General features: G+C 40.6%; 1 protein-coding gene across 1 annotated transcript in view; it reads right to left on the reverse strand.

Moving 5' to 3' along the window:
* cntnap5b (contactin associated protein family member 5b) overlaps positions 1-10,823 on the reverse strand; it is a 61,709-nt gene extending 50,886 nt beyond the window's left edge. The window contains exon 1 of the mRNA XM_034299849.2: positions 10,486-10,823. Coding sequence (XP_034155740.2) covers positions 10,486-10,621 — 136 coding nt within the window. The 5' untranslated portion in view covers positions 10,622-10,823. The remainder of the gene's footprint in view (positions 1-10,485) is intronic.
* Positions 10,824-12,812: the final 1,989 nt, after the last annotated feature.

Below are 12,812 nucleotides of genomic sequence, written 5' to 3' on the forward strand. Positions count from 1 at the left end.
GGTGTTTAATGATGTATATTTAGTATTTGTTCGTGAACGTTGGTGTTTGATGGTGAATGTCAGGGTGTGTTGGTGTTTAATGATGTTAGATGGTGAGTGTTGTGTTGTGTGGGGTGAATGATAATGAATGTTGGTGTTTAATTGTAAATATTGGTGTTTTAATGGTGAATGTCGGTGTTTAATGGAAAATATTGATGTTTTAATGGTAAATATTGGTGTTTTAATGGTGAATGTTGGTGTTTTGATGGTGTTTGGTGTTTGATGGTAAATATTGGAGTTTTAATGGTAAGTATTGATGTTTTAATGGTGAATGTTAGCATTTTAATGATGAATGTTGGTGTTTGATGGTAAATATTGGTGTTTTAATGGTGAATGTTGGTGTTTGATGGTAAATATTGGTGTTTTAATGGTGAATGTTGGTGTTTTGTTGGTGTTTAATGGTAAATATTGGTGTTTTAATGGTGAATGTTGGTGTTTGATGGTAAATATTGGCGTTTTAATGGTGAATGTTGGTGTTTTGATGGTGTTTGATGGTAAATATTGGTGTTTTAATGGTGAATGTTGGTGTTTTGATGGTGTTTAATGGTAAATATTGGTGTTTTAATGGTGAATGTTGGTGTTTAATGGTAAATATTGGTGTTTTAATGGTGAATGTTGGTGTTTGATGGTAAATATTGGTGTTTTAATGGTGAATGTTGGTGTTTTGATGGTGTTTAATGGTAAATATTGGTGTTTTAATGGTGAATGTTGGTGTTTAATGGTAAATATTGGTGTTTTAATGGTGAATGTTGGTGTTTGATGGTAAATATTGGTGTTTTAATGGTGAATGTTGGTGTTTTGTTGGTGTTTGATGGTAAATATTGGTGTTTTAATGGTGAATGTTGTGTGATGGTGTTCAGTGGGATTTGAGAGTGAATGTTAGTGTTTGTTGGTGTTTGGTGATGTTTAGTGAAGAATATCAGCTTGCTTTACATGTAGAATCCTAGCAGTGCAGTGTTACATCTTCAGTGTTACGTCTTCAGTGTTATGTGCTTTTTAACACTGAATTTTTTGAGCAGCTGTAAAACGTGGTGTTGAGTTTTGTTCATTACCATCCAGTAAGTGTTTTATATTGCTCGATTAAACATGCGTATAAAGCACATTTCTTCAGCTCGCTTACTCTCTCTGTCTCCCTCAGTGCATTACCAAATTAATGTGGACAGCACTTAGCAGCTAAACTGAGTGTGTGTGTGCGTGTGTGTGTGTGTTTGTGCTTTGCCTGCACAGAGCTGAGGTGTGTGTGTGAGGCATTAATGATGAACAATGGATTAGACGTGGTCCAGTTGCCAAGGGCTAAACACACACACACACACACACGCACACACACAAACACACACTCTCACACTGCCTGAAGTGTGATGCTCAGCCAAGTTCCTCTGATCTAGGTTTGGACTGCATGCAAAGGCCACCCAGTAGCACCATGAGTGCACACACACATGCACACACACACGCACACACACACACACACACGCACACACAGCTGGCAGTTCCAGATTCGGGACTCTTAATGCTCTCCCTCCGTTCTCCAGCACTGCAGCTCTAATGCAAATTATAAGAGGCTTTATTCACACTGGAACTGAGTCAGATATGCAAACAAACACAAATGAGAGAGAAGAAAAAAGAAATGCTGTGTAAGACGAGAGAGAGAGAGAGAGAGAGAGAGAGAAAAAACACAAGCAGAAAATGTTAAAGTTTCAGGACAATCATGTGCTCTCTCTCACACACAATGGTGTTTAAAAATTAAATACTTATCCTTGAAGTGAAAATCTGGATTTCGAGCTCTCTCTCTCTCTCTCTCTCTCTCTCTCTCTCTGTGTGTGTTTATGTGTTTGATGGTTACTTATGTGTAAAATGTAATGTTGCAGGAAACCAAGAATTTAAAAATATAATTAAAATTTTTATTTTATTTTTGTTTGATATTTGATGGTGAACGTTGGTGTTTGATGGTGAATGGTGGTGTTTGATGGTGGTGTTTGATGGTGAATGGTGGTGTTTGATGGTGAATGGTGGTGTTTGATGGTGGTGTTTGATGGCGAATGGTGGTGTTTGATGGTGGTATTTGATGATGGCGAATGGTGGTGTTTGATGGTGAATGGTGGTGTTTGATGGTGAACGTTGGTGTTTGATGGTGAATGGTGGTGTTTGATGGTGGTGTTTGATGGTGAACATTGGTGTTTGATGGTGGTATTTGATGATGGCGAATGGTGGTGTTTGATGGTGAATGGTGGTGTTTGATGGTGAACATTGGTGTTTGATGGTGGTGTTTGATGGTGAAGGTGTTGAAGATGGTGTAGATGTTGTTAGATGGTTACAGTGTTTAATGCTGAAGGTTGATGTTTGATGGTGAATATTGGTGTTCAGTGGTGTTTAATGATGGACGCTGGGGTTTGATACTGAATGTCAGTGTTTTTTACTGTACATTGTAATAAACTCAGGAAAACATGAAACATGAAAAATCAGTTATTCTTTTTTCTCTAATGTTTATATGCTGAAAGTATTCAATTGGACCTAAACACCGGTAGCCAATTTAACGGTGTTGGGGAAAGTCAAAATCCAAGAGTAGCGATAGAAAAGTCGGCGAATGAGATCAGAGCAGGTTTGCATGAGACTCCGGTGAATTCCTCAGACCAGCCGTACAGTGTGGATGGTCTGATGTTTTCTTCTGGATTTTTATTAAAATATTTCAAATATATTTTTAGCAGAAATCCTATTACCGAGCGCTCAACGTCATCAGCGGCTTATCGCTCGGATAACATTACAGATTACTGCCTCGGTTCACACAGAAGCTCAGTAAGTAGAGGTGTTAACCTGATACACTAAACACCTCACACACTTCCACCATTTCAGATTCATGCTGCATTTTTATTCGCCACATTTATCTCTGGGTTTTTAATGAGCTAATCCATTTAGGTTGGAAAGGGCTTCGTTTTAAATTCGCGAGTAACGTAGCTTGGAGTGTGTTGACGTATCGGTCAGCCTAACCTCTTTCACCTGCTATCGGATTTACATTAGAGCCGAAGGATGAAGACGGGAAAATCTATTCTGCGTGAGACCAAGAGTGCCAAGCGTGTTCAACTCCCCACTTAGTCCCGTCAGCGGCGGCTGTCTCTTCAGATCTTACACCAGCACGACCGCACAAATCGATTTTTCAAATAACCACCTATACAGTACCTCTCCTATACAAACTCTACAGCTCCAAAATCACCTCACAAACCACTGTAGAGCTCTGCGTTCTGATTGGTCAGAAGGTGGTGATTAGTTTTCTATAACAGCAGATCTGACAGTAGCACAGCTTTATAGTAATGCGCTCATTCTAATACGTTAGCGTTTCTATAGTAACAGGGGTTGAACGTGTACAACAGACGATCCACAAGAACATTTATTAACGTTAACATTTATGGAAGGAGTCTCCAGTGTCAGCACTGTAACTTTATGTTTTCCGACATCTTCAGGACAGAGGAGTTTTACGGTTTGAGGTTTCTCCGTAACATGACGAGAGAGAGAAAAAAGAGAGCTGCTATAACGTAAGCGAGAACAGGAATGAAAATATTATAGTAAAATATTCAATCAATCCAAAATGGATCTAGAAGTTTTAGAACGGACGTGTTCAGGGGTCGATGTTCAGTCCTTCTTTAGATCCCGTTTTTCTAACTACACGATCATTTGATCAGTTTCATCCCTATACACGATTACGCTCACATCTGTAAGAGGGAAATTTCAAAGATTTCGTAGAAAAATCTGCCAAGCTAGTTAATTAGCTAGAACCTTCGTAATTCCGGTTTCATGAGGAGGACATGAGGTCCTAAACCTGCTCTTCACGTCCATGCTCGAGTGTGTGCTGGGTCGTGTTTCCTCATCACACCGTGAGTAATTCAATTAAAAATTCAAATCATGTCACATCATGTTCAGAATTGGGACACGTACACACACGTACACACGCACACACACACACACACACGCTCATACACACACACACACACACACACACACAGACACAGACACACTGAATACACTAAACAGAAACCCAGCTCTCAGTATAAACCATCGTCATCTTTAATCTTCACTCACAGATCGCTGTGTTCTGTTTCATCTCCGTTGCTAAGAAATATCTTAGCAATGTGTAAATAACGACTAAAGACTGTCTGTGTGTGTGTGTGTGTGTGTGTGTGTGAAGAGATTAATGAAATAATTTATACAGAATCTCGTTTTTTACAGATATCTCGTAGCTTTTTGTCTGATAGACGTGCTTTACTGACGGTTACAGATCGAGTGTGTTGGCATCAAAGAGGCTTTAGCTTAGCTTTTAACCCACGCTAATTGGAGATTTAATTAAAGTTAATTCAGGGAGTAAAGTAGAAAAGGAGGCTGACGGTATAATGCGAGCGAGAGAGAGAGAGAGAGAGAGAGAGAGAGATGGAGTTTGTAATGAGTGTGGTCTTAAATCTACAGTACACTGAACATCTCCAAACACTGAACAGCAGATACACTGAACACTTCAGCGTTTTAATAAGAGTTTATTGGGACGAAGCCGAACTTCTGCTTTTAGGGAAATTTTAAACGAAGTGTCACTTTGTTTTTTCGGTTATAGAAGTGGCCCTAGAACATGATAAATGTCTCCATATGTGTCCCTAGTTTTCCCTTAGTTCCAATTTCTCCTGCGTTCCCGTTAGTGCCTGGGTTTTACTTCTTCCCTTAGTTCCTATTTTTCTGTAGTTCCCTCAGTCACTAGCTTTTCCTAGTTTCCCTCAATTCCCTTAATAAAACTAAGTTGACTTACTTCCAAGGATTTTCAGTTTCCTCCAGGTTTTTATTTTTAAGTTCACAGGGTTTCTTAGTGTTCCCTAGTTCCCTTAATGTCTTAGATCCCTTAGTTCCTAGATTTTCCAATTTCTATTTTACTTAGTGACTTTTTTCCCCAGATTTTCCCACTTCCACTATTTCCTAGGTTGTTGTCTAGTTTTTCTCAGTTCCACGAGTCTCAAGGTTTTCCTAGATCTCTTCATATGTGTGTGTTTTTTTTTTCAGGTCTCATAGTTCTAAAGTTTTTTTCTTTTTTATATATAGTTCATTAGTATCAAAGTTTTTCCAGTTTTAATATTTCTTTTTAATAAGTCTAGACAGGTAAGCTAGCTAATTAGCCGGTACGATCAGCAGAAGTGCTAACAGTGTTGTTATGGTTACAGTCTGCTCTTCAAGTGAGATTTTTTTTTTCATATCAGCATATCAGCGATTTTCCTGCAGAAGAAAAACACTAAGCGTGAAAGCAGCATATGAGAGCGTTCGCTATAACCTCGTCTGTCACAAACAAGCTGAGTGAGTTTTATGGATCACCTACAGCCGATCACAGCACAGAGCTCGCCTGTAAATACTGCAGAGAACAGAAGAACTGAATAATCGTGTGTGTGTGTGTGTGTGTGTGTGTGTGTGTATGTGTGTGTGTGTGTGTGTGCGCGTCTGTCTTTGACTACTGAGGTCACATTGCTATAGATCTGCCTGCTGTTGTGAGCTGTAATTACATCTGACACACAGTGCTGACCAATTACTAACACACACACACACACACACACACACACTGCACACACACACTGCACACACACACTGCACACACACCTACTGTACAGAGAGAGAGAAAGAGAGAGTGAACGACACACACTCCTGTCACATCCATCCTGAATGTGTCCCCACTGAGTCCAGTGAAATTTCCTTTTATGGTCATTGCTTCCTGTTCTTCTAAACTCACTCTGTTCATTGGTTGCTCCCTCGATTCCCTGCACCTGGTGCTTGGTTCCTCTCATTGTGTTCTTTATTTATCTCATTTAGTTCCATATCTCTGGATCCCTTGGTTCCTGGTCTCTTTGGTTCCCCCAGTTCCTCTAGTTCTTACATTTATCCTAGTTCCCTTATTTCTAATGTTCTCCTATTTCTTCTAGCTCCTATGTTCTTCCTAGTTCCCTTAGTTCCATGGTTCCTGGTCCATCTATTTTCACCAGTTCCCAGGTTTTCAGTTCCAATGGTTTAATGTTCTTTCCTTAATTCCAAGGTTTTCCAAGTTTCTCCCGTTTCAATTGTTTTCCTAGTTCCCTTAGTTCCAAGGTTTTCCTTGTTCCTCTAGTTCCCTCCAGTTCCCAGCTTTTCAGTTCCTCTCATTCCTACATTGTCCTAGTTCCATTAGTTCCTGGGTTTTCCTAGTTCTGCTGGCTCCTCTGTTCTTCCTAGTTTCCATAGTTCCATGGTTCCTGGTCCCTCTAATTCCTCCAGTTCCTAGGTTTTCAGTTCCTCTGGTTCTATATCTATGTTGTTTCCTTAGTTCTAAGATTTTCCAAGTTCTTCTAGTTCCTACATCTTCCCTAGTTCCCGTAGTCCTAAGGTTTTCCTAGCTCCTGTAATTCCTACATTTTTGCTTGTTTCCGAAGTTCCAAGGTTTTCCTGGTTCCTCTAGTTCCTACATTGTCCTAGTTCCCTTAGTTCCTGGGTTTTTGTAGCTTCCTCCTGTTAAACTCTGAGCACCTGAGAACGGACAGAACATGGAAGTAATTCAGCAGTGGTGTTTTTTAAGAAGCGTTAGGATTTTTAATCTTTTCCGGGTGCGACACTGAGAGTTTTATCACGGAGGACACGAGCAGCGCAACAATCACAGCCATCACTGTGAGAAACAAACACCTTCTGAACAGGGCTTAGTGAGTCTGATCATATTAACAGCTTTGTTACAGTTCTGTTTCAGATGTGTGTGTGTGTGTGTGTGTGTGTGTGTGTGTGTGATATCATCACATTCCTGTTTACACACAACATGTGGGTTTATTGGGAACAGCGAGTGGCAGATGCGTCATTTAATCATCAGAGGCAGATCTGTGGGCTGAACAGTGTGTTCATCATAATTAGTGCAAATGTTAATAAGCATGTGCTGTGCAGTCACGCCACACCATATGGCCTTCAGCGCATTAAACACCAGCGGCCTTTCACTCTCCTTCTCCTTAATGACGGAGAAATAACAGCAGCTCCGACTGTGTAAGTGTGAGTGTGTTAATAGTCTGGGACACGAGAAGTCACACACACACACAGACCATGTTTATGGTGAACCCTAGCTAATGAGAGAGAGAGAGATGGAGAGAGAGAGACAGAGAGATGGACAGAGAGAGAGAAAGAGAGAAAGAGAGACAGAGAGAGAAACAGAGAAAGGCAGAGAGTGAGAGAGAGAGAGATGGAGAGAGATGAAAGGAAAGAGAGAGATACAGACAGAGACAGAAAGAAAGAGAGCGAGTGAGAGAGAGACAGCGAGAGACAGAGAGAGACGGAGAGAGAGAGAGACAGAGAGAAAGATGGAAAGAGACACAGAGACAGCGAGAGAGAGAGAGAGAGAGAGAGAGAGACAGAGAGAGAGACAGAAAGAAACAGAGAAAGGCAGAGAGTGAGAGAGAGAGAGAGATGGAGAGAGGGAGACAGAGAGAGATGAAAAGAAAGAGAGAGATACAGAGAGAGACAGAAAGAAAGAGAGACAGAGAGAGACGGAGAGAGAGAGAGACAGAGAGAAAGATGGAAAGAGACACGGAGACAGCGAGAGAGAGAGAGAGAGAGAGAGAGAGACAGAGAGAGAGACAGAAAGAAACAGAGAAAGGCAGAGAGTGAGAGAGAGAGATGGAGAGAGGGAGACAGAGAGAGATGAAAAGAAAGAGAGAGATACAGAGAGAGACAGAAAGAAAGAGAGACAGAGAGAGACGGAGAGAGACACGGAGACAGCGAGAGAGAGAGAGAGAGAGACAGAGAGAGACGGAGAGAGAGAGAGACAGAGAGAGACAGAAAGAGACCGAGAGCTCTTAAGTCGCCTGATTGGCCGAGAGTCTTTCTGAGCACTTTGTATTTGCATGTATGAATATTTATGAGCTCTAATTAGAAGTGTGCGTACTGGAATGTGGACGTGACCCTCTCCAGCATTTCACTGCATCTTTAATGCGCTGTATTTATAGAGCTCAACATTCATACAGCTAAATTTAATAAAGATTCCGACTCCGACTTTAACGTGACTTTTCACCTCTGAAAAGTGACTTCAGCTGGAGCGATGAAGCGGCGCTACAGTTACCTCTCACTCCGGCGTCGATTATTTTCCTCTAACAGCACGCTCCTGAGTGTTTTATTCCTCTTACACCACTGCAATACGTCAACAGTTACATTATTTATTTATTAAAGATCGACACCTCTTACTTTTTTTATCCCTTTATAAATGTGAAACGAGTTAGTTCCTGTTGTCACTTACGTTACAGCAGCTATAAACACTCGTCCCCTCACCAGCCTCTCTTTATTCTCTCTCTCAACGCTAACAGGGAAACGGCAAAGAAGCGTAAACTCCTCCGTCCTGAAGATATCGGAAAACTTACAGCTTCACCTCTGACTGTTACAAAGCGCTGACACTGGAGACTCCTTCCATAAATGTTCATGGTAAATTTGAATCTGTTCATGTGAAGCGGAAAAGCGACATTAACAGCTACTACGGAAGTAAAAACATAATGTGATATACTGAGTGTGTGACATCATCATCATCATCATAATAATAATAATAATAATAATAATAATAATAATAATAATAATAATATTAGTGTAATGAAGAGTAAATGTCTGCATTATTGGGGCCAAAATAATTTTGTTTGCCTGACACACACACGCACACACACACACACACACACACACACACAGTGTCTGGTAATAAATAATGCATGCTTAGACACTGCGTAAAGAGCTCATTTACATATCGTAGCCTTTTTTGACATATATTGTTACCATAAAGGTCACCAGTTAACGCTGTAGAGTTTCTCCACTTTAACACACACCAGTCGTTTACGTGCTGAAGCGAGAACGGAGGGACGTGCGGTGGCTTACGGCGGTCCGATGTATCATTTATAACTCGGTATCGCAATATAATCTGCGAGGAATGAAAGAGGAATATGCAAATGAGCGCGTAGGGTTTGTTTTTAAAAAATAAATCTTATAATATGACTATAAGAAGAAATGAAGAGACAATGTGATGTTTGTGTCTTGAATCGTGAAACCGCTAATCGCTCCTGATTATTCGTCTGTTCATTCGCACATCTTTAGAGCGTCAGATGACGTCATAACTGAGGTTCTATAATAATTATCATACATTTATTCATATTCCAGATGTTTAATCTTTTACTACTGGATTATAAACTCTCTCGCAGCGCTGATTTAATAAGAGAGATCCATATAACTTCTGTCGCAGCACCACAACATGGAGGTGGAGGAGCAACAAGTGGAAGGTGTTGGAATGAGCGCCCTCTGGTGGTGACGTCAAAAAGGTGCGCCAGAAAAACAGCGAAATTAGGGTAGAAATAAATAAATAAATAAATAAATAAATAAGCAGATTTTCAGCCCAGATTTTCTAAACACAGAAATTACCCATGGTGCAAATGAATTCTAATATTTTACGTTCATATTTATTTTTTCACAACAAAAATACAAAAGCTTAAAAGCTCACTTCAGCGTCTGTCGCCAGTTTACTCTGATTTATTTATTTATTTATTTATTTATTTTTAAACTGATTTTTTTCATGCTTTGATGTGGATACCTGTCCAAGATCAATAACACACTAATCCGTCACGTGACCGGAGCCTCGCGACACATTTGCGCGTCATTAAAAAAAAACGTCTCGTAGGTGCGATCGATATTTTTATTATTATTTCTACTGTTTTTTTTTTTGTTTTTTTTTTTTTATTAAAACGCAACTTTTTATTTCTTCCCTCATCCACACCACGACGTCCAGTTCCGGCGGCACATCAAAGGCAAAGTGGCGCGTCGGTGAAAGCCATGAAAAGAAGCGAAGCGCGCGGATTGGTTTAATTTATTATTATTATTATTATTATTATTATTATTATTATTATTATTATTCTTATTCTTTTGCACTCTGAGGTCATCACTGAAACAGCACATGATGCACAACACACTCGCGCGCGCGCTCATCTCTAATATCATTCCATCAATATCATTTAATCCAGTAAAATATTTTCATTAAAAACATTTTAAATGCTTTCTAAACATTTTAACATCATTTTACACTGAACTTCAGTTTTATCATATTTATTTTAGTTTTATTTCTGTTTACTAACATCTAGGAAACATTTTGATAACAAGTTTAATTCCCTTTAATTCGCTTTTTAATCTATCTATCTGTCTATCTATCTATCTGTCTCTCTATCTATCTCTCTCTCTCTCTGTCTGTCTCTCTCTCTCTCTGTCTGTCTATATGTTTGTTTGTTTGTTTACAGAAAAATAACCCATGATACTCTTATGTGCAGTAAAACGCGCGCGTGAAAGAGTTCTTCACTGAGACCGCGCGCGACTGTTCTCCTAACACCACTTAAACAGAGAGTCTCTCACACACACACACACACACACACACAGAGGAAGTGTAAAGAAGAGGGAAGCGTGTTTGTTACTCACGGTGATGGTGGGCAGAGCGCGCGGACCGGAGCGCGCACAGAGCCGCCAGAACGAGCGCGAGAAACATCCTGCGCGCGCCGACACCGAGCGAGACAGTCTTCATCATCATCATCATCATCATCATCACCATCATCATCCGGAAATCAGATGCGTTTTATCCAAAAGTCCAGGAGACTGTATGTGAGATAACACCCACATCCACATCTACACACACACACACACACACACACACACACGCGCGCGCGCAGAGATTCAGAAAGATCCAGCAGCTCGCGCCCGTTTCAGCTCGTCTGCGCGTTAACGGAGAGAGCTCGAGATGAAACACACACACACACACACACACACACACACACCTACCACAGCAGCAGCCCTTAAAGACACACGCGAGCACGACCGCCGTCTCACACACACACACATACACACACACACACACATACACACACACCGAGAGAGAGAGAGAGATTTCAGTATGTTATTATACACTGTATATGTGCCAGGAACTATAAAAGGTTCCAACACACTAAAGGGTTCTGTTTCTTCTTCTTTTTTTTTTTTTTTTAAGCAAAGGTTCCTTTTAGTCCCTAAAGAAACCCTGAGGAACGTTAGTCCCTAAAGAACCCCTGAAGAACTTTAGTCCCTAAAGAAACCCTGAGGAACGTTAGTCCCTAAAGAACCCCTGAAGAACTTTAGTCCCTAAAGAACCCCTGAGGAACGTTAGTCCCTAAAGTACCCTTGAAGAACTTTAGTCCCTAAAGAACCCCTGAGGAACGTTAGTCCCTAAAGAACCCTTGAAGAACTTTAGTCCCTAAAGAACCCCTGAGGAACGTTAGTCCCTAAAGAACCCTTGAAGAACTTTAGTCCCTAAAGAACCCCTGAGGAACGTTAGTCCCTAAAGAACCCTTGAAGAACTTTAGTCCCTAAAGAACCCCTGAAGAACTTTAGTCCCTAAAGAAACCCTGAGGAACGTTAGTCCCTAAAGAACTCCTTAAGAACTTTAGTCCTTAAAGAACTCCTTAAGAACTTTAGTCCCTAAAGAAACCCTGAGGAACGTTAGTCCCTAAAGAACCTCTGAAGAACTTTAGTCCCTAAAGAAACCCTAAGGAACGTTAGTCCCTAAAGAAACCCTGAAGAACTTTAGTCCCTAAAGAACCCCTGAAGAACTTTAGTCCCTAAAGAAACCCTGAGGAACGTTAGTCCCTAAAGAACCCTTGAAGAAATTTAGTCCCTAAGGAACCCTTGAAGAACTTTAGTCCCTAAAGAAACCCTGAAGAACTTTAGTCCCTAAAGAACCCCTGAAGAACTTTAGTCCCTAAAGAAACCCTGAAGAACTTTAGTCCCTAAAGAACCCTTGAAGAACTTTAGTCCCTAAAGAACTCCCTAAGAACTTTAGTCCCTAAAGAAACCCTGAGGAACGTTAGTCCCTAAAGAACCCTTGAAGAAATTTAGTCCCTAAGGAACCCTTGAAGAACTTTAGTCCCTAAAGAAACCCTGAAGAACTTTAGTCCCTAAAGAACCCCTGAAGAACTTTAGTCCCTAAAGAACTCCTTAAGAACTTTAGTCCCTAAAGAAACCCTGAGGAACTTTAGTCCCTAAAGAAACCCTGAGGAACTTTAGTCCCTAAAGAACCCCTGAAGAACTTTAGTCCCTAAAGAACCCCTGAAGAACTTTAGTCCCTAAAGAAACCCTGAGGAACTTTAGTCCCTAAAGAACTCCTTAAGAACTTTAGTCCTTAAAGAACTCCTTAAGAACTTTAGTCCCTAAAGAAACCCTGAGGAACGTTAGTCCCTAAAGAACCTCTGAAGAACTTTAGTCCCTAAAGAAACCCTAAGGAACGTTAGTCCCTAAAGAACCCTTGAAGAACTTTAGTCCCTAAAGAACCCCTGAAGAACTTTAGTCCCTAAAGAACCCTTGAAGAACTTTAGTCCCTAAAGAACCCTTGAAGAACTTTAGTCCCTAAAGAACCCTTGAAGAAATTTAGTCCCTAAAGAACCCTTGAAGAACTTGTAAAGGTTCCCTTTAGTCCCTGAAGAACTCATAAAGAACTTTCTTTCCACTCAGTGCGATATGAATATAAATATTAATAACACTGTACCGTAGCGTGTATAAATATATATTAAATATTCGATAAACAACTTATTCACCTCGATAATTTGATACGTTTTAAATTCTTCTGAGTGAGCGGCGATTTTAAAGCGTCGCTATGTGACAGACGTGAGCTCATCGTGGTGCAGCGTCACTTCTCCATTCACCTCCATACAGTTCTTATTACACCTAGTGGTGAAAGTGGGAACTGCAGCAAGCGCTGATTTGAGCTCCACAGGCTACGT

This window comes from Pangasianodon hypophthalmus, chromosome 25, assembly GCF_027358585.1.
Source record: "Pangasianodon hypophthalmus isolate fPanHyp1 chromosome 25, fPanHyp1.pri, whole genome shotgun sequence".
NCBI classification, from domain to species: domain Eukaryota; kingdom Metazoa; phylum Chordata; class Actinopteri; order Siluriformes; family Pangasiidae; genus Pangasianodon; species Pangasianodon hypophthalmus.